The sequence below is a fragment of the Protomyctophum bolini genome (assembly GCF_963924005.1).
Source record: "Protomyctophum bolini genome assembly, chromosome: 1".
NCBI classification, from domain to species: domain Eukaryota; kingdom Metazoa; phylum Chordata; class Actinopteri; order Myctophiformes; family Myctophidae; genus Protomyctophum; species Protomyctophum bolini.
This window is the reverse complement of record NC_137862.1, coordinates 35,206,296-35,233,169: the sequence shown is the minus strand read 5'-3', so window position 1 is coordinate 35,233,169 and position 26,874 is coordinate 35,206,296. Positions and strand designations below refer to the sequence as shown.

Below are 26,874 nucleotides of genomic sequence, written 5' to 3'. Positions count from 1 at the left end.
TTTTTGTAATGTGGCCCACAGGTAAATCTATTTGAGTATCCCTGGCTTAGGGTAGGGCTGCACAATTATGTAAAACAAATAGTCATTTCAATGATTGCAATATGAACATGCACAATATACACATCGCAAAATCAATATACAGTACATATTACATTTCAACAATCTAGGTGAAAAGTATGTTTTTGTCTGGATTAGAGCTGTGAGAAACTGCATTGGTGGCCACTGTTTTGGTAGCTAGGCCAACCAAAGGCAGAGAGACATTTAAACTATGCATGCATCATCGCAATATTCAACTATGTATTGATACTAATATTCGTATATTGCATGTTTTCCTAATTTCATGCTGTTGCCTGCAGGCCTACTTTAGGGCAAAAGAATTTAACTACCTATGCTGATCTACAGACGCACAAAGCATCACATGGAGACATTATATAACTTATATCTTGCTGCACCTGAACGTTTTCAAAGATATTGATGGAAATATTTCCGGAAAATTGTAAACATCGTGCCCAAAATTGGGATGCCAGGGTTAAGCTGAGATGGGCAAACATGCAGTACTGTAGTTCATGCACACTGCATATCCCATTGACGTGCATGGACCCATACAATCGTGAATAACAAGGTTGTTTTTTGTCCTTCACACTACAGGTGGGTGTGGTGTTACCAACTTCAGAGCCAATTTATATTGTACCTAAGCCATAAAACTATTACTCCTAAGCAATGTGCTGAGGTTGTTGTTAAATTACAAATATTTTGATCAGATAAACATCTTGACCATCCATAGCGGCCAAATATAGCATACTGAATTAATTACATGGGGGCAATCCATCTGTTCCATGAGGGATTAGTGATCAGCAGGTGTGGTGCAGCTGATGGCAAAACAAAAAGACTGTGCTTCCACCTGGTGCAAATTTGTTGATACTACACTACAGTCAATGTGATGTCAATTATTGTGTAAAATAACACAAATACAAATGTATTACACTACAGCCCGCTCACTTCTAGCGCCACACGTCACAAATGGGAACAAGGAAATTGCAGGATTTCACAGCCTCCACTTTCTGTTTCAACTCCATTTTAAAACACACGCACACCCACCGTAATTAGTATGTGTAGTGCATACTGTACTGTAGTTTATGTAACAGAGTATCTGCATGTTTAGGCAAGTCAGATTTAACTTTTTAAAGACCTTAGATGTAATAGTGTGAGCTTGTGGATCTGTCGAAGCTGCACTGCAGGTGTTGGCAAGTGTGGTCAGCCACTGCTGTAAAACATTGGACAATAATGGTTGACAGTCATGCCCATATATGTTAACCTGATTGATTGTGCTTGTAAAGAATCTGGCATGTGGTAACCCAGGCCAAAGTATCTCGTTTCATAGACCTGAATGCTTGTTTATGTGAAATCAACCAAGTACCAGGTGTGTTTTGGATCTGCCCATGGAAAAGCAACATTGCTTGGGAACTTGAAAGCATGACAACATGGTTGTCCCTGCAATGAGTCTAACAGCCTGTGTGACTGCTCTCACTCCACTCCACTCCACAAAAGGCAAGAGGTGTAGTGCGACATCTGGTGGCTGAATGATCTGCAGTGGCAACATCCCAATGCATGGGAAATATAGTCTGTGCGGGACGCGGTGATCCTTAGGCAAATGTATAATAGGATGAAGCAACAGGGCATATGGTAAAATAGTTTAAGAAAGTGAGACAATAAGTGGAAAAGCACAGTAAATGGCATCAGAATTTATTAAATAATAACCAACAAAAAACAAGATGCAACTGTGTGTAGATATTTGTCTACAGTACATGCAATTGTCATATCGACTCTGAGAGTACAGCGATAACGTTTACAGTATATACAGAAGTAGATGAAAACCTTCTACATAAGGCGTAGAGAATATTAAGAACACTTTGCTAATACTGAGTTATATAATATTGCTTACAGACAGGCTTACGACTAAGGAGAAGTCAGGGGCTCAATGTTTTGCTCAAGGAAATTTGACGAGGGCAGTGGTGGCCTAAGGGTTAGCTCACCCTTGTTGCCGGTTCGATTCCCCGGACGGGCAGGAGAAATCTGGGTCGGGAAGTGATTGTCATCACTCACCCAACACCCTTGAGCAAGGCACTGAACCCCCAACTGCTCCAGTGGAGCTGCTTAGTGGCCAACAGCATTAGACTGTGGTTGTACTGGTCAGCTAATGTGTGTGTCTGTCTGTGTGTCTCCATATGCAGGGCGTTGCTGAAAATGAGCACTTGTGCTCAGCTACTACCCTGGGTAAATAAAGGATTTAAAAAAAAAGACAAAAGGCTGCAGTGCGAACTGAACCTCAGGATTTCCCTTATGGTCTGAAGCTAGACTAAAGCCAAATTCCAATAACGGAAATCTCGGCCACTCGCTCACTCACTCCAGCATGGTGGTGTTACAGTGAAATTGGTGACCTGCTGAAATATGTGAAAATCTTGCAGACATCACATGTCAGTGTCCGAATGAAAATCGTTGCAGTTTGTTCATTAACCCTAAGGCCGATTCTAAAAACGCCTCTAAATCCTGACCTAAGGTTTCTGAAAAACTTCAAATATTTATATAGCAGCATCAAAAAAATTACATTTTTGAATACTGTACATACTGTACAGAACCCAAATATGGGTGCCCGGCCTTAGGGGGTAAGATACCAATAGGGGTTCCCGCCCAGAATGGGTTAACAGAGTTCAACCCAGCGGTATTCAGGCCACATATTTAAAGACCTCCATGTAAGTTGTGTGAAGTCCACAAGATGGTAACATATTTCGGCAGGTCACAAATGTCACCATAATTTGCCACGCTGGAGTGACCGAGTGGGAGTGAGCGAGTGGCCGGGATTTTGGGTATTGGAATTTGGCTTAAGCTAGACATCTAAAAAGATGATTCCGTTTTTGACTTGAGTATTCATTCTAAGGCGCGATTCATACTCCTATTTTAGAGCCGAATAAAAGTCGGTTAGGCTCTGTAGAGCCTACAATGTGACGTCATTTGAGGTTCGGGTGGGCGGGGTACCGTCCTAAAGTCGTCTCTTCAGTGCTATTGAAAATTTCTGACGAGCCGAAATCATTTCGGTGCTACAGCGGTAGTATGAATCGGCCCTAAAACTGTCCTCCAAGACCAAAGATAATTTAATAGGTGAAATAAATGAAGGATTATAACTTGGATTCATCTGGCAAGTCTATTTCATGGAAACGTATTCCTAATATTGTGTACAATCAGTACATAGAGCAGTTAATAGCCTTTTTTAAAGGTCTAAAGGTGGATGATATTGACATTGCTTTCTATGCACCACCTACAGTATAATCGGTTATTCAGCAGGTTGAAAAGGCCTCCACTTCACTGGCTCTCCTTGTCCAGGTACTCCAAATTGGGGGCATCCAACCTCTGTTCCTGGTCCCGATTCTTTGTGAACTCCTTCAACATGTCCATGACCTCTCCTTGGTAAACATCAGGAGTGGGATAGGCCTCTGCCAGCAAAGACAAGAGAAAAAGAGATAATTTAGTCAGACTGGGCTTTATTGGGTTTTTATCCTCTTGAATTCATTTTCAATAAAGTGTTTATTTGTTCGATCAACCAATCATTAATTTAAGTATTATTATATTTTGCCTGGACCACCTGGCCGGCCCAGGCCATTTAATTCATGAATTTATATAAACAAGGGACCATTACTGACCTAAAAACATGGTAGTACACATATTAGAGACCAAACTAATGATGGGCATCTAGAGACAATGAATAGAATTCATATCATACCCAATCCCTACCTCCCCCCGCACCCCGGGCTCCCTTCGTGCTCCTATGTGCCACATGAACCAATAGAAGTGGGGTGAGAGAAAGAGTTAGGGGGTTACCTCTCTTTCTCTCGCCCCACTTATATTGGTTCATGTGGCACACCTATGCGATGCTCAGCCAATCACAGCTCGCAATATCTGAGGACACGTTCCATCCGCACAATTTGAGGACACATTTCATTTTGAGGACGCTATCTCTAGAATGATTCTGCATGATTCACTAAGCTGTTTACGCCCATATTTTGAATGTACGGGGCCGGGATTTACGAAGATTCCTACTTTAGGTCAGTTAGGTAGTGAATTTTGCGGGAGGGCCGCTTGTGCTCACGTCTGCTCGGAGGCATGACTTATGGAACAAACGCTTGCGTATGTCATTAGAATGCATTATTCTTCATTCTTCATACAAAATCAATTACAATAGTTCCAAACCTCTTAAATTAAATATTTATGTGCCCAACAAGAAAGAAACCACATGTCAAACGATCTTTCTATGCATATTATAGATTTACAAAATTACAAATTCAATGGATTTTCATGCAAACTCCATATCTCATGCTATTAATTTATAATATTGATCACATCACATGAATGCAGTCTTACCTTGATGAGAATACAGTATAAATGAAATCTAGCCTTAGCTGCCTGTGGACATTACTCTATTTCTAATTCCGATGTAGGAGTCGGACAGTGGAGGGTTCGTTCTCCAAAGGACAAATTCCCCTCAGCGCTGATATAAATGATCGAATATTGGCAGATTCCAGAATCATCTTTTTTTACCTTGGCAAAGGTCAGTTAGCAATTGTTCAGTAGAAAGGGCTTATATGCAGTTTTATGTCATGAGGGTTAACTTTGTAAACTAACTTCTTATTCTCATTACATGTGAGAGCTGGCTATTACTTTATTAATGTTCGATTGCGCTGCTCTACAAGTGGTGACGTTGTCACTTCTGACATACGATGTTCCTGGTTGACTTTTATGGTCTTAAATGGGGCGTGGTGCAAGGCAAATGATTCTCCACGTGAACATGCCTATGACTCTCAGAAAAAAATGCATAACAAAATAACTAAAATCAATATCATATCAGTATTCCGAAATTAATCTGAGGGCTACATTAAGTGAAGGTGGGGGCCGCATGTGGCCCGCGGGCCGCCAGTTGCTCATATATGGCTTAGAGAAAATACACCCTCCTTTAGTATACACGTTATTTATGTCCAGCTTAGTGAATCAGGCCCATTGTGTGTGCAAAGCCCCAGGTTGTTAAGCACTGTACAGGTCAAAATAATATTGACCAAAATATAACGAGTGTTCCTCTTACCTGTTGCCCAGTAGTATATGTCCCAATCGTTGCTCGGCTCATTAATCAACCTGTCATATTGCAGCAGCTGGGTCTCTGTCATTGTGTTCAAGTAGCGCTTTGCAAAAAGGCTGCAAAGAGTGTCAGGGGAGACAGAAAAGAGAAAATAGCAGATACAAGTTGAAAGCTATCAAGCTACTGTAACTGCTATCTGCAATTCTGTGTATACTGATTGTATACACGCCAATAGCAAAATGATTGTTCACATGAATTAGTATAAACGTAGGCAAATGTAAAATGTTTAATGTTCCAAATTCCAAGTCAAAACTTTCAAAATTGGGACAGAGTATTTGTTTTGACCTGATTGGGCTTTTAAATGTTTTTTGTTTTTACAACACGACTGGCATTTGTTTGCAATAAAAACATACACTTAGCGGTAATGACTTAATTAAATAAAAATAAACCTGAGCAGTATGCAGTTCTCCAACATGCCCCTCTTTCGACTCGAGTAGAGCAACCGTCGTCTCTTGATGTCTATGGGTTCTCCTATCTTTTCTTCCCATGGGGGCAAAGGGATCTCTATTAGGTCAGCCTTGTTGTCCTCGGGTGCTTCACCACGGTAACCACGAGCTGACAACATCCCCGTCACTGTTGGTCTCCATGGTCGTGCCTGGCATGCCGCGTTCAGGAGCTGACCAGCGAAAAAACAAAAAAAGTACTTAAAGTAAGTAAAAGTATCAACACTGCAACGCAGAAATACTCTGTTACAAGTAAAAAAGTATTGGTATCAAAATGTACTTAAAATACCAAAAGAAAGTATTCATTCTGCAGAAAGTAAAATGTATACAAATCTTTTGAATAGCAGCTCTTACAAGCTTAGATCAGCTATATTAAAATGGCCGAAATATATATAGGGCTGAAGTGGTTAATGTATGTTTAGTAATAAATGCTCAAAATCTACAAAGTAACTAGTAACGTTAAGCCGAAAAATTATAAAAAGTACAGAAATTTGAAAAAAATCCAGTAAAGTAAATAAACACCTCAAAACTGTATTAAAGTACGGTACTTGAGCAAACGTACTTACGGGTACTTTAATTACACCACTGCAATAAACACAAAAATAAACACACACACTGTATCTATCTGAGATTGATTGATTGAAGTATTTAACAGATAGGAGAATTACAGTACATTTCAAGCACAACTCAATACAAAACTGTTAACTGTGGGCGACACCATAAAGCATTACACTTGTTTACATTAGGATCCACCATGTTCAATTCATCATAACATTTAGAGACATACAAATACAAATATACACTTCTATATAGCCAAAAACAGGAAATCATCATAGGAGGTAAAAAGGGGAAGAAAACATATACAGTGAGGGGAAAAGAGGTGGGTGGGGGACTCTTCTATTAGATGGCTCTGGTCAACCCTAAGCCATTCCAGCCTGTCAAAGTAGGCAGGGGTGTAGCCCCTCTCGGAACCCCCTGGGTCAGCCCAATCCGAACCGAACCGGGCTGACCCGTAGGGTCCCTGGTCATGCTAAGATTTTCCAATGCGATTGTTGGAACGCGGATATAAAAAACTCAACCTTTCTTCGATCTGCTCGCTATTACCGCGCTTTGTATTGTGTTTGATTACGGATGTGCGAACTATAAGTACCTTACATACCTCTGATAAAATCTCCTGTGTCGCGGAAGCCGTTAAGTATTTTTAATCCATGTTTGATTAAAAATGTCGCTTTGATTTCTTCTTGTTTATTTACCGTTTATTGTACCGCCTCCCGATGTGCGGTTGGCTTCGCGGCTACGTCCCTGCCTTTGATCTGCTCCGTCATAGCTATAGCACCACTAGCTAGCCAGATAGGCGGTACAATGAGGTGTCAATAAACAAGGTAGGAAGAAGCGACATTTTTAATCAATCATGGATTAAAAATACTTAACGGCTTCCGCGACACAGGAGATGTGTCGGTATGGTATGTAAGGTACTTATAGTTCGCACATTCGTAAGTAAATACATGAATAACCATGGTAAAAGCGTGCAGAAGTCCGTCTCATGCCGTGTTTACATTGTATTTGTTTGTGCGTAACTGGCGACAGCCCCACGTGAAGCAGGACCCAATGCAGTAAAGTAAACAAAGTATCAGAAACTTTACTACATTCGGGTTCTGCTTGCGGGGCTAGCAGGGGTGATGAGGTGGGGTCGGGGAGTGAGGCCAAGTAGTAGCCTTAGCCCTAGAATGTCTCTTGTTGTTACATACAGTTTGTACAGTATACTGTACATACTGTATGTTACATACAGTATGTTACATACAGTATACTGTACAAACTGTATGTATACAAAGAGCCATTCTCGGGCTATAGTAGCCTGAGAAGGAAGACTGTAATAGACAGTTACTAGCGTAGGGACTGAGGGAACATATTGATATTGGGGCTATAATAGACAAATTACCACTACAGCACTGAAAGATCTTACGTAGCTTTATAGCGTTGTTGACAATGACAACACGACTTTAACGCTGACTAAATCAACAAGACTTTACTTACCCTTTTCGTTAAGACAGACGATAACATGTTAAACGTCTTTCTTGTAAATGCAGCTATACACTGATGTTTGTGTGTATCTTTCTGTACACGGCATATGGGTGGTGTGTGTACCAAGGTGGCAGAGAATGTCAATGTACAGTTGTACACTGCACACGCACAAGTACAAACCCCCACCTCCTCTACAGGAAGCCCAGCGATTACTTAGTTCGTCGTATGAAGGTGTCGCGCGCAGTAAATAGCCAATGTATTTGTGGACATATACTATACTACCGGTATGTCTATATGTATAGTGTATATGTAATGTAACGAGCCAGTGTGTTAGTCGTATTCAATATGTTATTTTTTCAAACACTAATTCGCTGCACAAGATATTTATTAGCCTTGTGGCAACCGGGGCAAGGAACCCTTATATTCTGGATACGGTTGTTGCTAGTCGGTAAAATAACACACATGGACCCTACGGCTTTGGCTTCTTCCTGTTGCTGCGGATAGTGTTGTTAGTGCACAATCAATGGCGCTTGGTTAGCACTGCAGCAGCAGACCAGTTACCAGTATCCGTATCATATTATCAACCTAAATTAAAAGCAAATATATACATTAAAACGTGAATGCATCTCGTTTATTTTCATCCGAAGAAAATAATTGGACATTATTCGTTATGGTATTTGTTTAGTTTGGCCACCATATTTACATCTCGCATCCTCCATTAAATTAGCACGGGAGCCTAGCAGTGGCAGGGTTGGAGAGGCTTCACTGAGCAGTTAACGTCATTTATCATAACATTGAAAACCAGGAAATATAGCTACGGTAATTAAACCTCTATGAATTAAACTGCACGGCTTTATCATCCAGGATCATTAAAGCCTACAGGATGGATGCCACAGGATCTGCAGCCATTGATAAGACTTTCGTGGATCTCTATGGCGAGGTTAGTCTGTGGTTTGAACAATAGATTTTATTGGATACAAATGTAAATTTAAGATATATAAATCTGTACCGATGATTATTATTATTTTTTAAAAGTAAAAACGCATTTCCGATGTGTTTGGCGATTGATTTGGTGAGACTGCGGAGCGAAATCACAGCAATGTAAATTGAAGTGATGCACAATTAAGGTACATGTAGCCCCTCTCGGAACCCCCTGGGTCAGCCCAATCCGAACCGAACCGGGCTGAGTCTTAAAAGTGTCAGAAACTTTACTACATTCGGGTTCTGCTTGCGGGGCTAAGGTACATGGTACTTGGTGGCACTATCCCTTGTTATTTACAATTGTGTGATTCATGTAATTGGGATGTTTCAAAAACGTTGTATAGAAGTTAAATTGCAATGAGCTATCAAGAAATTATGTTTATTATTTGTGCAAGAGAAATAAATATACTATATAAAAATGAATTGTGCTCACATGAGTCAACTTGCAGTCTTGCACCACCAGGGGACACCTGTGCATACAAAGGATGTGCCAAATGATGAAAGGATACCCTTGTATGAAACACAACTTTAGTAACAGTGGAAACTACCATGGTACAGGGGTTGACACTAAGGTCTCAGAAGCACTTGCCTGTCGGGCAAAAAATAAATAAAAATGTATTATTTACGGTTCAATTTAACACTTAACGTTCTGGGGCTGTGCGAATAAAACATGTCATATGACTATGCGTAATGCGTTCACACTTATTATTTTATATTTTTACGTGTAGCAACAGTGAAAACAGAACATTATAGGTAAACAGTGCTTTACATTCCACAGACCAGAAGAAAGCGCTGCGGTCACGTTCAGATGTTTAGACATATATATCTTGTGTTATGTTTTATAGACGGTTGCATCCACTCTCAAACGTGTAGGGCAAGTGCCACTAAGACTTGCCCGGTCGAGCACCTGCCAGAAAGTTGTATTTACCTGCTAGGGGCAGGTGGGCAACCCTTAGGGCTGTATTTTGCGTGTCTTAAGTACCAGGGGCCTATTTCACGAAACTTGGATTAGAGATTAAGCCGGGCTTTAACACATATCCTGGCTTAATATATCCTGGATCAGTGCTTAACCGGTTTCATGAAAGCTGGTTGATTTTGCCAGATTAACTTAACCAGTTAACCTGGATATGTTGAGGCTTGATTCGGTTTCATGAAAGTGATGCTACATTAGTTACCATGGGAACTTATGCTTTGGACTTAGCCTGCTCCGGACCAGGCTAACAGCCAGGTTTAACCTAATCCTGATGTCTTTACTGTTCATTAAGCAGTCAAACTGATCACAAACCAATGATGTTTTCCAGATGTATTTAATTATTATGGGTTTATGTTGCCTTATTTGTATCGGTCTGCATTAAAGGACTAATTTAAGCACTATATAAAATCAAATAACCAAAATATATAGGCTGCACAACATCATGACAGCTTGTGAGCTTGTAGATCAGCTGCTTTTGGTGAATGTTCCCCATGAATAGGTTTGCTGTCGTGCAAGTGCACGGTTAAGAATAATTATTATATTATATTATTATTCTTTGTAAAAGTGAAAACAAATATTACCATTACTCATTGTTTTACAACATATTGTAACGTTTCACCCACTACTAGTCCTACATACTTACACCTAGAAACCCCATTCAAACCTATTTAGGTTCATCCTACGGTGGACATGTGTGCCTGAAAAGGAATCTTTGAAATGTTTCATAGTTTTAGAAATATAGTGCTTTCAAATTTGAGACATTTATAGGCAGATAGTGGCACTTCAAAAAATCACTTTCACCTAGAAACTCCATTCACACTTTGTAAAATTCAGCTTACTGTGGAAACACATGCTGGAACTTTTTACTTTGAAATGTTTTGTAGTTTCGGAGTTATGTAACTTAAACGCCCAATGCATTCTCAATGGCAATAGCACAAACTTTGGCATGCTAACCCATGAACCTATGACCCTCACCAGTCTGGCCCCTGTCTGGAAAACAACCCCCTTCCCCAAAGGTAGCTCCCTCAGAGGAGGGAGTTATGGCCAAATATCACAATGCGACAATATCATTATGCTTACAATATTAAGAATTCTGTTTTAAGTTAATAGTAGTGGTAAAATGTAAACTATATTTTTGGGGTAGTTAATCATTCAGTCTATCCACTATTGAGAGTATGTTCTCTCTTTAATTACAGCAGCAGTATTTATTTTAGAAGCTTAAGTCCTTGTATCAGTTGGTCTTGAATAGATTATAGTAAAGACAATGAGATATACAGAAGGGGGCTGTAATGCAACTATTAAGGATGCAAACTGCCTTAATACCCCATGAAGAAGAAGGATCAGTAAATCTTTGATCCACAGAAGGGGTCTAGAGACAACAAGCCAGACTGTCTATTAAGCCAGGCTTGCTGATCCCGGCTCGCCAAATCCGCCAATTCTGAGCCTCGCTTGGCTTTAGTGGAACGGAATAAACCAGGCTGTAAAGATCAGGATTTAAAAAGCCTGGCTTTGGCCTATATCCTGGATTAGTTAATCCAAGATTCGTGAAATAGGCCCCAGGTCTTATTCCCTAACTTGAGTAAACTAAAGACCTGGAGGCGTGATCAATGCTCTTTGGCCACTCAGAATAGCCAAATGGCATTGACCACGCCTCCAGGTCTTTAGTTTACTCAAGTTAGGTAATAAGACCTGGTACTTAAGACACGCAAAATACAGCCCTTAGTGTCAACGCCTGATGGTAACAGTAGAAATTATTCTCCTTGCTCTGACAATGTTACTGATGTGCTCACAAAATGAGCAGGACCTTATTTAAGTAATACTAATGACTGTTGCAAATTTATCCCCTATAGGTTTGTGATTTTGACCAGACAGCTGAGGCAAGTGATCTTTATGATGCAGTTCTTACCGGTTCAGTCAGTCAGAAGAAAATGGTCACCCCTACCATTAAGGAGACAAAAGCTAAAGGAGAGGCTAAACCAGCGCCAGCGATAACAAGTGGCACTATGGGAAAAGACAATAAGAGATATTCTGTGTATATTGGAAACTTCTCCTGGGTGAGTCATACATATGAAGCCTTGTTACCAAATAATTCTTATTGGTGATTTTCCTTCCACACATTTTCCTCATGCTCTCACTTTTATCATTTACCTCCAGTGGACATCTGATAAAGACCTCACTAACATGGCTCAAACTCTGGGAGTGAAGGACATCAAAGAAATCAAATTTGCTGAGAACCGAAGTAATGGCCAGTCGAGAGGGTGAGAGTTTCCAACTGACTGAAGGACAATTTCTACCCCAGAGCAGTCATAGCTCTAAACACTGACACTATGGCCCTCATTTATCAATCGAGTGTAAAATCTGCCACAGATTCGAGTGCAGGTTTCGTAGTACACCCACGGCGCCACGGCATTTATAAAGTGATCGCAAACAGCTGATCCTTCCTTAATTTCGTTCTTTCTGACGTTAATAAATGTGACGGCTGAAATCTATCTGGCACGCCCTATGAAATCAAGCCTCGCCCTTGTTTTTGCGACTGAACACATGAAATACGACCTGTGGGAACCATGGAAACCATGGAAAAAAGTTTCTCCCGTGCCTTGCATGAATTAAATAAAGTTGTAGGCCTACCCTGTCTGTTTCCCTCTCACCTCGCTTGCCTTGCTGTCATGTCCACGCAGGCACGCACGCACGCAACTACATGACACGTACATCGACATCGCATCGCCATGAATGGAATTAGTTTGTATAGGCTGGCCTATATACATTTTACCCATTCGTGCGCAGTGCACGGCGAAGGCGTGATACTGCGCACTGCTGTGATATTAAAGTCCTGTGAATGACTCAGTGATGCCTGCATGAGAGATAGGCTATCATGTCGTCAAGGCAGTCATAATCAACGTTTATGTAATTATGTAGTGATTTGATCATTGATGAACGAATCATAAACATATGGATGAAGGCTTGCCGCTTGCATGTGTGCTGGTATGTGTTGGCGACGCACGCCGCGGTCCCGTCCTCCCGACCCCCGAAAATGATCTCGCTTTTATCTGAACTGTCAAAACGGTCAAAACCTGTCTAAGCACTTATTTAAATGGTGAATGATTAAGCCCCTTGCCTTACAGCCTGCTAGTACTTACTACAAATAGGCAAGCTGTATGCTTGTCATTGTCACTTGGAAATAAAGGCGTGCAGTCCATTTATGCCTTTTTTTATAATATCATATATGCCGGATCACCGCATGCGCTCCAAAATCATCTCACAAGTGCGCTTGCATAACAAGGCCAGTAAAGCACTGTTTGATTAAGCACAAACTGATATTGCATATACCGTAACTCCAGAAAGACATTGTTGGCCTGCGGTAGATTAGGCTACAGTACAGTATATAGGCTACCCATGCATGTTGGGACCCTCCGCAGCTGCATTGCACTATAGGCTACTTTCCAACGTCATGGAAATATTCCAGCACAGACAGCCCAAATCCTCGCATGCATGCGCTCATGCAAAACACTGTTTAAATGGCTTAAATCAAGCGCGATTTTAATTGTAAAGTTGGAAAGCTCCTACAAATTTCATATGACACAAAGACACATCTTGTAGGTCTATGCCTTTTTTCTTTTCTTTTTTTATGTGTAGCCCATATACAGTTTTATATTAACATTTTAGGAGTGAATACATATGTTTCATGCCTTTGGCAGCCTCTCAGCTGGTCAAACAATGCTGCTCCGCCTTTCTACGACAGAAAAACAAGTGTAAGCCAGCACACGAGCAGACGTGGGATTTGAACGTTGTCAAGTTCAATTTCAAGCTTTGCCGGAAATGGTAAATGTCGAAAATGTCGGCAATTTCGTCGTGCACCCATATTTTGGCGTACGCACGGTTGATAAATGAGGGCCTATAACTCTGACACTCGACACTTTATGGACTAAAAGGACTTACTGTGCAATATGCGTTAAATGTTTGTATTTTGTATTTTATATAGAGTATTATGTCTTTTGTTTTAAATGCACTGAGCTGGATTGCAAATCAATTTCGTTGTCTCGTACAATGACAATAAGATATTCTGATTCTGATTCTGAACAGTTGGTCCAAGCTAAATGTTTAATGAATGCTTGCAAATGGACTTCAGAACCTCACTGCAGTCTTTATATGTATTAGAAGATCATAGAACTTTAAAAGCAATCTCTAATTTCCTTTCCAAGGCCTGACATTTAGATTGTGGATCTTAATTTTTTTTAAATTTCTATGAAATGGTGTTAACAGCAAGGAATGTTTTCTTCCTTTCACTCTGAAATATAGCTATGCCGAAATCATACTGTCAACAGAAGACTCATTGTGGAAATTGGTGGAGAAAGTACCTAAATGTACACTAAATGGGGTGACTGTAGATTGCCGCATTGCCACTTCCCAAAACATGAAGAGGTTTGAAGCCGTAGCCAACAAATGTAAGAAAAAATCACCATATCATTTTTATATTTAATGTTGCAGAATTATTTATGTATTCCATTTCCAATGATGATTGTGCTCCATTTGATGTACAATAATGTATTCTCTACAGGTATGCCCCTTCGCGTTGAAAAGGATGATAAGGGATCCATTTCTACAGATAAAGTCCCTGTATTGTTGTCTCAGTATAGTCCTCAGCCTGTGCCCCCCACGTTTCCACAACAGTTTGCTAGCCAGCTCCATCCGTTGCCCAACCCTTTCTTCAGGCATATGGGTCCTCCACCGAATGTGCTGCCTCCTCCATTCCCACCCATGATGCCTATGCCTCCCCCACCACCACCACAGTACATGCCTCCCCGTCAGCCTCCCCCGGTTGCCAGCCAGCCACCACCCAGTCTTCATATCAATCCCGCATTCTTTCCCCCTGGTCATGGCAGCCACAGCAGCAGCCAGCAAACGTAAGATTGTTAACTTGCTTTGTTCTTCTGTTTAATCTGTAGTTTATATTTACAGCAGTGGGGAATTAAATCAACTGACAACAGTTCTTCACTGTTTTACAGAGACACAGCTCCATCTCAAGATGGAAGTTTTGAGGAGCAAATGAACAGAAATCGAACCATTGCCAGTAGTGCCATCACCAAGGCTGTAACTGGAGCAATGACTGGTAAGACAACAGTCATGTTGGCACAACATTCTTATCAGGATCCCTTAAAATATGTCCTAATTACTGCTACATTATGTAATGACATGGCCAACTCCAATATGTGCTATTTATCAATAACCCCAATATCTTGCCATAATAATAGATAGAACAAAAGAGGAAAAACTTGACACCGCTTTTTTTGTTTTTTTTATAAAAACCCACATGTTTTTCAGTGGTGCAAACACTCTTATAGATAGCTATATGTGTCCCTGGCTGGCTGTGTCCCTGTCTGTCTGGCTGTGTCTGAGCACGAAAATAGTGTTTGTGTCACTGTTGTGCAGCCTAACACACACACATATTAACTGTATATATGATGATTTCTGGTGTGACAGTACGTAATAATGACACTTAAGACACTTACAGTATGTCTTATTCATGGTGTTTTGAATAAAAGAAAACACCAGTGGAGCTAATCTGTGTGCGGACTTTCTTCTCTTCACTGTACTTACCTTAGTCCAGCACCAGACAGGAACTGGATGTGCGCTAGCCACCTACTTTTTATACTAGTATAAATTACAGCAGCCTTGGGCAAGACTGACGTTATGTATCTTTCAGGACCTTTCACTGCTTGTTGAATGTTGCCACCACTGTTGGAGCAGCCATAAACTACACAGGTTCATCCCGATGTTCTGGGCATCTTTGTAAAGTTAGTTTTAGTAAAAAGCAGGTAAAAGCGTAACGTTTAAGCAGACTAACATCAGTCACTCTACCATTCAATGTAGTAGAAGACCTGGCTGTTTACACCGCAGATATGTCGTCTCCGCCTACAGGAAATACGTTCGCTGTGACCATGAGACCGGTTTCTGAATTTGTTTATAGCCCAAATCTCGGCCACTCGCTCACTCGCACTCGTTCACTCCAGCATGGTGTTACGGTGGAATTGGTGACCTGCTGAAATACGTGACAATCGTGCAGACATCACATAACGTCAGTGTCCAAACGTAAATCATTGCGGTTTGTTTATTAGCAGACAGAGTTCAACCTTAGGCCACATATTTAAAGACCTCTTCTGGCACTGTTGAGCACTGTCACACACACACATAGAGAGGCCAGAGAGGAGGGCTTGTACAGTACAGTACAGTACAGTACAGTACAGTACAGTACAGTACAGTACAGTACAGTACAGTACCACTCAGTTCAGACGGGTCTGATTTTTCAATTCAATTCAATTCAATTCAATTCAAAGGGCTTTATTGGCATGAGAAAACATACGTTTACATTGCCAAAGCACTCTGCGTCTGCACATGAGACTGCGCGATCCCTGCTGATCCAAATGAAAACACCCACATCACTTGCTCCCCTTCTGAAGCGACCTTTAGAAATGCAACAAAAACAAAAAAATCTCCATGAATCCAAGGCTTTTTTTGGGTGAACTACTCCTTTAAAGAAAACCATGTATTTTGTCACAATTGAAGAAATTATTTAATGTGTCTGTTAATGCAGGAGACTTGCGGTTGGCCATGGAGACACTTCTAACTGCCATTTCAGTTATTAAGCAGTCCAGAGTGTACAGTGATCAACGCTGCCAGACCTTGCTTACCTCTCTCAAAGATTGCCTAGTTTCCATCCAGGGCAACTACAACAACAACAGGTTTTTGAATAACTTTATTTCTGGACTCCCATACTCATGCATTTTGTTGTCCATTCTAATTTGTATTGCTATGACTGCTTAGAGTACTTGTTTTAACACATATGTATTGCTTCTATGCCTGTGAACACACCAGAAACCAAAGTAGAACATACAAATGGTAAAAATATTCAAGTCTATTTCATCCCAGTGTGTAATTAAGATAGCCTGGAATCCTGATTAATCTGCCACAGGAAAAACGTTTGAATTAAATTACATTTCGCTCACCCCAGAGATGTGGGTGACCAATCAGAGCCCACTATTCAAAGTGACACTTTTTTGCTGTGACATACAGTACATTGGAATCTGTTTGTACCCGTCCCTTGGAAATAAATCTTCCACACTAAAGTAAGTTATGTCTACGCAGTGATATCAGTCTTTCCATGCCAGGCTATAATTCATTACTATTTTATTTTTTATTTTTTCTGTAGTAACAGCCAACATTCTCAGGAGAGAGAGAGAGATCCGGACAGAGACCGCGACAGAGAGAGAGATTTGGACAGAGACCGGGAAAGAGAGAGAGATTGGGACAGGGAGAGAGACTGGGACAGAGGGCGAGAACGTCACAGAGATTCCTCTGAATCTCGTAGACGCAGAGAACCTTCCTGGAGTGAGGAGGACAGAGACCGTATGCGAGATCGGGAGAGGCATACAAGTAGAGATCACAGAGACCGATACCGCTAGCTAGGTAAGCTTTCTCCACATTGTTATATAAAAAACTTTCTATTTAAATCCAAATCATCATCTATACATTTTATTATGGTAAACCCTATGTCTATAAGAACTTAGACAATAACCTTTAGAATTGTTTGCACCCTTGGTAAAAACTTGTAAAAGTTCAGCAGCAAAAGTGTATATATATATATATATATATACATTCTTAAACATATAAATTCAAAATGATTTATAACAAGTAGCAGGATGTGTTGGTTGTGGTTTGTAAACGCATTGTTAAAAGTTGCCTAAACGACACCAATAGCACACACCAGAGCAGTGTAAAGCAAGAGTGGCAGCAACTCGCCATGACCCGCGCCACCACGGGTTATCATAGCCGAACCTGCGGTTAATCGCTTTATATAAAAATTCACCGGCAGAAGCCAAACACATACCTCTACCTCGCCCAGGTTGCTAGGCAGGTTGCTATGTCCCTCCAGGCACAAGGCAAAATGTGCACGCACCCCATTGGAATCAACTCATTATGATTTATTTCCTGCCTGTTTTCTCTGAAAAATACTCCAAGGTCCGTCTTTTTGTCAAATCCATCCGGCGTTCAGACAGTGAATAGTGATTTTTGATCGCAGCACTGCCGACATATTACCGTTTGTGGCGAAAGATAAACAACATCACCAGCTGCTAGACTACAATGTGCCTTTGATTTCATCTCTGTGATGTGTGTGACACACACGGAAGCGGGGCTCATATACAGTGAAAGTCAAGCATGGTAGTACCTAGACATGACACCAGATAACGGGCTCTCAAAGTTAAATACAGTTGAATGAAGTGTACTCGGGTACGGATCGATGCAATGTGAAAGCATTAAATACAGTTGAATGAAGTGTACTCGGGTGCGCTGTGGAAGAATCGAGGCCAATGTGAATCATGGCCAGGTAACAGTATTCGGGAACAGTTTGAATCAAACAGACTCAGTGTGAATCCCCCCTAACATGTATCTGGAACGATCAGAGGTCTATGTGATCAACCATTTTAGACTTCCGTTGTCGCTACTCTCTTTACATTGCTCTAGTCTAGTGTTACTGTAACCTTATGCCAAAAAGAAAATACAGGGAATGGTATGAGTCTACATTGTTTTTTAGGAAACATCCTACTCGTTATCCCTTTTTTAAATGAAGAGCATTGTTAACATTAAGGCCTTCTCCTGAGTACTTCTAATCCGAACAATCAATATGAAGGCATTTCTGTCTTACTTGCTCCTGACTTTTAGCCCCGTTAGTGGCAGGGCTCTTAAAGATGGCATGGTCTCAAAAATGATCATTCGAAAAGTACTGGCTGAATTGCCATGGAATTTGCTGTGGACCCTAGGTGATCAGAGTGATTTGGTGACCCCATTGCCTTTTCTCTAGTAGTTGGTACCAAGCCAAATTGTGCAATTGCAAACAAAGATATCTCACAATGTAATGATCGGATTGCCATGAAACTTGCTGAGCACACTTATGCATTTGAGTGACCCCATGGCCTTGCCTCCAGCACCAACTTCAAGCTAAAAACTCAACTTTGCACACAAGATATCTGATATAATCTAAATGGGCTAACTGCAGAATAAACGCTACGGATTGTGGTGACCCCCAGAAGCAGCACAGCCTCTAGGGGGGAGCTAACGGGGCTTTTAGACTCTTAAGTGTTTTGTATTATTCTATTTCTACAGCATTGACATTGCAATTTCATTTTTATGTACATCTATGTTTGTACAAACATAAAGGTGATGAAACAGTTACTTAAACCTTTTTTATTTTATTTTTTATTGAATAATCATTTTAGTGATGTATAATGTCAATATGTATGATATGTTGTATTTGCAACTTCACCACAGTGAAAGTGCTTTTGGTTCCATATTATAAAAGTAAAAGTCATGTTTTTGACTTAAAAATAAATAAAAATGTATTCACAGATTAATCTATCCAGATATTTCAGTAAACCTTACCTATTTAGGCCTGACCTCAATTTTTTTAAAGAATCTTATAAATCCTCCAGTTTTCTGAAATAAATATTGGCGCGCTATGAGTTTGTAGATCTGCAATTTTTCAATAGCTAAATTATAACATAATGTTTAAAACACCAAAAGGGGTTCCCGCCCAAAATGGGTTAATGGGTTCTTTTGTTTACTTTTTGCATGGTATAAATTAACCTTTTAAAAGCCCACCACACACACACACACACACACACACACACACCCTGGTCATGGTCTCTTTAGGAAAGCAGAGAAAGCAGGATTTGATTTCCACACCATTCTGTGCAGGTATCTGGAATCTCCCACAGCCTTGTTCCATAGCCATCTCTTAAGGACAACTGGCCCACAAACACTTTTGTGATTTAATTAAATTTAGTTTTTGTTTTCCATACCTGCATGGACAGCAGATCATGTACATGTAGATGTATTCATTATTTTTGTATACTGTAAATATGTATCAATAAACATGTCATCTGAAAACATAATTGTTGCCTAATTTGTTCTTTTAATGATTGATGTCTTTCTTGACATAAATGCATATACATAACATATACAGTGTTGCATATAAACGTCAAAACCTAATGGTCATCAGGCTTTCGCTGTCCAAGCTCCTAGACTTTGGAACGCCCTATTTGAGTCTATTCGACGAGATGACTTTCTTTCAAATCATTTCTAAAAACATACCGTATATGTTCCGAAAAGCATTCATTATTATTTGTTATTTTCCTCATATTCAATATTCATTCATTGTTTAAATTGCTTATTTTATTTTAACTTTTCTTTTAGCATATTTCTACAATTGTGGAGTTCTTTTGCTATTTTAACATGTATATTGATTTTTTTTTGTGCAGCATGTCAAGTGCTATATAAATAAACATGTTTTTAAAAAGCTCTAGAGCTTATTTCTATTGTGGTCCTTGAGTGTAAATGTGTATATGCGAGTGTTTTGTGTGGTAGCAGACATAATGATATCAAATGCATTCATACAATTACCAGTATTACCGGTATTAGACCAGGGGTCTTCAACAGCATCCCTGTTCTGAGAACTTTAACGAGTTGTGAGCTTGTAGATTGGCAAAGAGGTTTGGTGTAGAGGGGAAAAAAGAGAAGACCAAGTACAGAGTGAAAGGTCAAGTATTGACGGTTTAAGTGGTTAAATGTCTGAAAATACATTAACGTGAACACTGATCACAGTGCTGTCGAACAAGTCTATGAAGTGATCTATGGAATCTACCAAAGTTTAATCTGCAACACAGTTGTATATATGTAGTGGCGGTCCCTGCTTCATCTCCGCTAAAGGGTCCTGAAGTGTTGGTGTAAAGAACACACGGTTGTTAAGATTGGACTGAAACTTTACTTTGAGATAACAGTTTAAGTCCAAATTTTATTCTGACCCCTCCACGAAAAGGCCTAGTTGTCCTGACCCCTTATCCATCATTTATACATTATGGATAATTAGTGTGGATTTAAAACTGTTGTTCGTCTATAGAACACGTCCTTGGCCTGAAAATACGTTGAAGACCCCTGTACTAAACCACCAAAATGGCTAAACATAACTGGAACCTGCTACAACTAATTAATGGTTATCCCGGTAGGTACAGCTGATATTCAGGCAGCTCTTTATGGAGGACTTTGAGTTTCAATAAGGCTTACCTAATTGAAAAGTAATTCCTAATTGGTTATATATTTGTGTATGACTTTGTTTACAATCCTGTGGACCTTTATATAATTTAATTTGATAGTATCCTCCACTCTTGAGGCTAAAATAAAATTAGCAAGATGTGTTCTCTGATGAAGTAGTTCTCTTTAGGGTATTTTTTTGGGTGCTAGTGTACCAGGTGCAATTTCCCCTGCCAAAAATTCAAGAGCATTTATCTTTACAATAATGGATATTCTCGCTAGATTATTATTATTTTTTTTATCTGGGACTGGGTCATGTTTAGTGCTTTACTCTCCATTGTCTAATATGCAGCCTAAATAAGTAACCTGTGACTGGCTGAAACTTCAAAGTCACTACCACATGGAACACACTTACTGTATTTAGTTTTGCATTAGACCCAAATTTCATGTTTCAACAAATTAGTAATGGCTTTTCCTGAAACAAACCGTCATATACATTTTGTGCATTAAATTATGGGACATAAAATATTATGGGACATAAAATACAAATAATATAAATCACAATACATTACAGAAACTATCAGAAATAATCTGAAACTGGTTATATTGATTTACCGGTAACTGATTTTAGGAAAGCTCAGAATTGGGACAAAATGTCAAACACCTTACTACTGCCACTGTCACCTCCAGAAACTGCTACAGCAAAAAGAGATGCCTAGCCCCATCCATGGGGGGTCGTGGACACCAAGTTCCTGGGTGTACACCTGAACTACAGGATGAGCCACAGCAAACTGTTCCTGAGGCGGCTCAGGTCTTGTGTGCTGTACTGCAGATGTTGGCTGAGCTGGGGGGGCTTACATCACATACTCAAGCAGGATTGGTGCCAGAGGTGAGTACATTAAAGGAGCTTGGAGGTGGCTGTCATGGCCAACTCCTCCAGAACAAATTAGGGCAGCTTGTACCTGCTGCTCATGCAGATTCACCCACCACAGAGGGTGAAAATGTATACAATGTTTCTTTTCAAAACAATGCAGAAAGATGCTTTAGACCATTTAAATTCCCAGTGAGGTTTTGATTAATTTGACCTGATGAAATCAATGAGATCAAATAGATAAAAATGTCAGAATTATCAATAAAGAACGTCTTTTTTGTACCTGTGATGTGCGGGCTCCATCCATCATCTGCATTTTACTGATTGCTCATTTTGAACTATAGTACAAAAATATCCTGGCTCCATTAAATATCTTCGTGTGTGATTTTGTACCAGTATGTTAACTTTTATTCCTCAAACATATTGTCAGGCTCTTCTTGAGACCTTCATGCTACTAGTGGGGAAAAAATACATCATGGATCATAAGCAAGGATATAATTTGAAAGCTTTATTTATAAAAAACTGAAAAGTGTAGTAAGATCCACTAAAGCATGTCAAATGTATTCACTGTGGTCAACTTTGTAACTCCATATTCTCTTTCTCGTCAGTCTGCACAAGTCCATTGCATTTGAGTCTATCCTTGACAGTTCTCGGAAATGGCTTCATCAATGATTACTTCTCCAAGGGAGCATAATTCAACAGCTTCTCAATAAGATCCACGTGAGCAAGGAGCATTCTCCGACAGCAGTACCGCTTCAAACCCAGTGCATCAAGGGCATCACTGCAATAGGGGAGGGAGACATTGGAAATTGATTTAAAAAATAAAATAAGTGATGGAGTAGCACATGACATGGCCCGACAAAGCAGGCAGGTACTATCCATCTGTGCATAAACACCTCACCCCTCAGTGTACTCCGCTTGAAGTAATCCAAGGTATGCCTCCCACTTGTTTCCCACGATCTTCCCACAGGTGAAGCATCTAATTGGGATGATCATTGTGAAATCTCCTGTAACAATAGCACAATAGTATCACTTGTGGTTGTCTGTTGTGTAATGCCTGATTTATACTAAGGCATGTGTCAAAAGTATAATTAGGCATAATGTTCATGGCTCTATATAACATTAGCATGATTCAATCAGGGTTACACAATTGCTACAAAACCTGTGGCTAGCCTAGCCGCAATTTGCAACTCTAGATTTTTTTTACAATGGGCTGAATCTAGAGTTGCAATACCCTCCATCCACTTCCTATTCATGTTTTTTGGTTTGTGATCTGCTGGTCTTAAATGACGTTAAACTCACCAACATTGCAGCTGCAGTCCAAGGTTGAATTATCCTCTTTCAATCGGCTGAGCTTGTTTTTCATAAAAATCCCCCGTAGAGATGTTATGAGCTACTTTCTGTCCAAAATATTCCAAGAGTGACAATATCGAGCCGCCATTTTGATTTTTGCAACGTGCCGTAAAACAAGACGTGAGGGGGAGTGCTTGTTTAATAGCGTCCCTCCCTCCCTAGGGCGTCGGCCTCTTCTTTGGGTGTCTTACCTGCGCAGGTAAGATTCTATTAAACAAGCGCTCCCCCTCACGTCTTGTTTTACGGCACGTTGCAAAAATCAAAATGGCGGCTCGATATCGTCACTCTTGGAATATTTTGGACAGAAAGTAGCTCATAACATCTCTACAGGGGATTTTTATGAAAAACAAGCAGCTGCAATGTTGGTGAGTTTAACGTCATTTAAGACCAGCAGATCACAAACCAAAAAACATGAATAGGAAGTGGATGGAGGGTATTGCAACTCTAGATTCAGCCCATTGTAAAAGAATCTAGAGTTGCAAATTGCGGCTATGGCTAGCCAGTCATTGTGGCAATTTGTGGGCATAAACAAGAACTTTAAGGGTAGTTAAATTCAGAGCGGCGCTGGTTACATTTAGGTCAGGGATAATGGCATAGGCCTACTGTGCATGTTCAAATCATCTTAAGTTTTTATTTTTTTGCATTTGGGGAAAAATAGCCGGTGCCCACTTTTCCTGTATCCTTGACCCTGAGCTCCCATGACATCTGTCGGCCCAACATAACTATTACCACAACCAATGCAATTAATTAGCATTGACCACAATGGAGCACCCACCCAGGGGCATTTTGTGTTATCCTTTTAGCATAACCTTTGACTGTACTACCACATTTGTATTCAATCAATATTTAGTTTACTAAATACAAAAAAAACCCGTTTTGTTGCGTTGTACTATAGCCCACACAGGGATATAGAACAGTCGTTCCTGTTTTGTTGTGCAATATCGCGGGTGGTTTCGGGTTCGTACTTCTTTCTCAGTCATTAAGCTATTTATTTCTCTAACGGTATAATGACCATTTTAACGTGACGTCCCTTTTTGGAGAATATATGCCATATAATATATGCCTTTTTCGAATAGCCTAAATATAAAATAGGGTAATCACAAATATGGTTATTAACCAAACGCTAGCAGGTTAACGCTAATTCACGTGTATGATGTCCCATAACAATAACGTTAACAGATTTAACGCGTTATGTTGTTAGCTTATCTAGCTGTACCATCGTTAGCAAATATGTACTATTATTCAAGATATTACAAAAGCAAGTGTAAGTTAACATTACATTAAAGAATAATATAGCTTAAGGTTAGCTAACAGCTAGCTCTGGTCCATAGCTCTAATACACCGAAAGCTAGAGCAGTAACTTGGAGGCAGGCATAACTTTGAATATCAACTACTATCAAGTGAATGTCTTACTCACCGTCAACACAGAACTAAGTACGTGGTGTAAGTAATTTTAGAAAAGAAGTACGAAATATCTGCAAGACTGGACAATCTTGTTTTAGCGGTTGCCATGCACTGCAATGTTGCGTGCAGCTTCTTCTTCTATTAGGGTTTATTATTGGGTTTGGCACACACATTCGTGCATTACCGCCACCTACTTGTCTCATAATTATTCAACGCAAATAGTCCTATACTTTCGATAATAAGTAGGGACCCATACCTATAACTATTAAATACATAATTCAACATTTGTCTCTCAAATTGGTCACTCTAAGATACTGAAATGTATATAGTGCCTTTCCCCTGAAGAAATGTCTTTAGACCAGGGGTGCCCAGACTTTTTTGACTTGAGAGCTACTTTAAAAATGACCAGTGAAACAAGATCTACCCACCAAAAAATATGATATGAATATAGTTTAAAGAACATGACAAACACAATATAGAGGGGGAAATGGAAATACTTTTAGTTTTTGTATGTGACTTTCTATATGCTACTGATCTTTGTGCTCAACACTCTTGAAAACAAAGTTCATGGGTTAACAGGCCATTTTTATGTCAATCAATCAAGTCACCTTAATTCAAGTGTCAGATGCCAAATTATATATTTTTATATATAAATTATATATGTTTTAGGGCCATGTCATGTGATCTACCTGCACAGCCTTTGTGATCTACTGGTAGATCGCGATCTACCTTTTGGACACCCCTGATCTACACTCATAGCGCATCGCAGTGTGATCCGTTCTGAGTTTGAGCATTTCAAGCACAAACTCAATACAAAGACTGTTAACTGTGAGTGGACGATCCAATTAAGCATTACACTTGTTTACAACAGGGTCCACCATGTTCAATTCATCAAAACATTTAGAGACGTACAAATAGACACTTCTATATAGTTAAAGAACAGAACAGGAATTCATCATAAAGGAAGCAAAAAGGGAAAATAAACATATACAGTGAGGGGGAAAAGGGGGGGGGGCATTCAGATTTTACGGGGGCCAGCCCGAATTGCAGCCGTCCGTAGGTGCCCTTTGAGAGCGGTTTTGAAGGAGTCAAGGGATTAACATGTCTTAATGACTGTTGGTAGGGCGTTCCACATTTTGGTGGCATAGGAGCGAAAATCATTTAGTCCCTTGTTTGTGCCAAATCTGGGTTGTACATGGTTTGTTGCACTCCCTCTGGTGTTGTGGGTGTGGACTTCGTTTACATTAAGGAAGTATTTAGACAGGTACATGGGTATCTCGGTTGTGTATCGAATCTTGTGGACCAGACCCATTGCAAGATGCTGTACTCTGTCGACCCTAAGCCATCCCAGCCTGTCAAAGTGGGCAGGGGTGAGGTGGGTTCGGGGGGTGAGGCCAAGTAGGAGCCTGACCAATTTGTTTTGGGAGGTCTGGAGCCTTGTTTTAAGGGCCTTTGAGGTGCTGTGGTACCAAGAGGTGCCTTGGATCTTGTGACTTGAGTGTGGTGTCTTGAGTCTTGTCCCATGTCCTGTATCCTGTGTTTTGTTTTATGCTCAGTGCACCAACCTTTAAAATAGAAGAGGTCGCACAGCTCGTATAGTCCCGATGCCAAAAATACTTTTTATTGTTACCAACGTTTCGACAAACAAGTTAGTAGTTACCTTCTTCAGGGTATGTGCACCAACCTTAAAATAAAGCAATATTCAATTTCAATATTTCCCTTTATGTAAAGACCAAACAAGCCCAACTCATCCACCCCTTAACCCTACATGTGCTAGCACCTAGTATAAAGTCTATACCTGATCTCTTGGAGGTTCATTCTTCTTATAATATTCATAATATGTTTTGATTTGGATTTCGTAGTGAAATTTCAACAATGTGGATGATGAAAGTGTCATCTATATTAGAAAACAACTTCTGGTAAAAAATTGGTTAACATACAAATATTATAGGAATGTCTGGTATACATTTGTAGTTCATAATTTCTATAATGTTCATATTTGGAGTGGTAAGCCTTTTTATGCAGCTGCAGTACAACAGGAGCTTACAGTATAGGCAGGGCGGCTGTGGCTCAGGAGGTATAGAGCTGATTGGACACATACTACGACAGGACCACAACAATGACATAGCATTGACATGGGCACCAGAAGGGAAACGAAGGAAAGGAAGACCAAAGACTACCTGGAGGCGCACTGTTGAGAAAGAAAGACAAGAGGCAGGATGGAGGTCATGGTCTGAAGTGAGGATGGCAGCAGCTGACCGTGAAGGATGGAAGCGCTCTGTGAAGGCCTTATGTGCCACAAGGCACGAAGTGGATAGGTAACAGGATGTTTCCCCTACATTTAGAGTAAAGACATCAATAAAACACTGACTTGGGCTGTTTCATTGTGTTTAATATAGATCAGGTTACATTGGAACAATTTATTTTCTTTTTTGGAACCATTGGGTTTTTTTATTTTACATTTAGGAGCTTTGGTGGCAGAGGGGCAGAGGAGAGATTGTGCATGAGGGAAAATGTTGCAGGGATATATATAAGAATATATCATCAGTCACCATCATCAACATGA

General features: G+C 40.2%; 3 protein-coding genes across 6 annotated transcripts; 1 reads left to right on the top strand and 2 right to left on the bottom strand.

Annotated features, from left to right (window-relative positions):
• Window positions 1-1,733: 1,733 nt before the first annotated feature.
• Window positions 1,734-7,826, bottom strand: sdhaf2 (succinate dehydrogenase complex assembly factor 2). Its single transcript, XM_080761512.1, has 4 exons — window positions 7,660-7,826; window positions 5,572-5,798; window positions 5,129-5,238; window positions 1,734-3,488 (listed from the first exon to the last, which is right to left on the bottom strand). Exons 1-4 carry the CDS (start codon window positions 7,684-7,686, stop codon window positions 3,358-3,360), a joined length of 495 nt encoding a protein of 164 aa, XP_080617638.1. The 5' UTR covers window positions 7,687-7,826; the 3' UTR covers window positions 1,734-3,357.
• A 352-nt stretch (window positions 7,827-8,178) lies between these two features.
• LOC308315292 (cleavage and polyadenylation specificity factor subunit 7-like) lies at window positions 8,179-21,873 on the top strand. Of its 4 annotated transcripts, none has more exons than XM_080763196.1 (9): window positions 8,179-8,587; window positions 11,452-11,655; window positions 11,756-11,859; window positions 13,898-14,043; window positions 14,157-14,502; window positions 14,605-14,708; window positions 16,191-16,338; window positions 16,806-17,062; window positions 21,371-21,873. In XM_080763196.1, the coding sequence occupies exons 1-8, from the start codon at window positions 8,531-8,533 to the stop codon at window positions 17,056-17,058; spliced, it is 1,362 nt and encodes a 453-aa protein (XP_080619322.1). In that variant the 5' UTR covers window positions 8,179-8,530; the 3' UTR covers window positions 17,059-17,062; window positions 21,371-21,873. The 4 variants fall into 4 exon arrangements, with proteins under 4 accessions (XP_080619322.1, XP_080619323.1, XP_080619324.1 ...); XM_080763197.1 differs by lacking the exon at window positions 21,371-21,873 and adding an exon at window positions 19,349-19,642; XM_080763198.1 differs by lacking the exon at window positions 21,371-21,873 and having other exon boundaries at window positions 8,179-8,466; window positions 16,806-19,642.
• A 165-nt stretch (window positions 21,874-22,038) lies between these two features.
• On the bottom strand, window positions 22,039-24,448 carry polr2l (RNA polymerase II, I and III subunit L). The gene is made up of 3 exons (XM_080769132.1): window positions 24,322-24,448; window positions 22,453-22,558; window positions 22,039-22,332 (listed from the first exon to the last, which is right to left on the bottom strand). Exons 2-3 carry the CDS (start codon window positions 22,545-22,547, stop codon window positions 22,224-22,226), a joined length of 204 nt encoding a protein of 67 aa, XP_080625258.1. The 5' UTR covers window positions 22,548-22,558; window positions 24,322-24,448; the 3' UTR covers window positions 22,039-22,223.
• Between the last annotated feature and the right edge of the window lie 2,426 nt (window positions 24,449-26,874).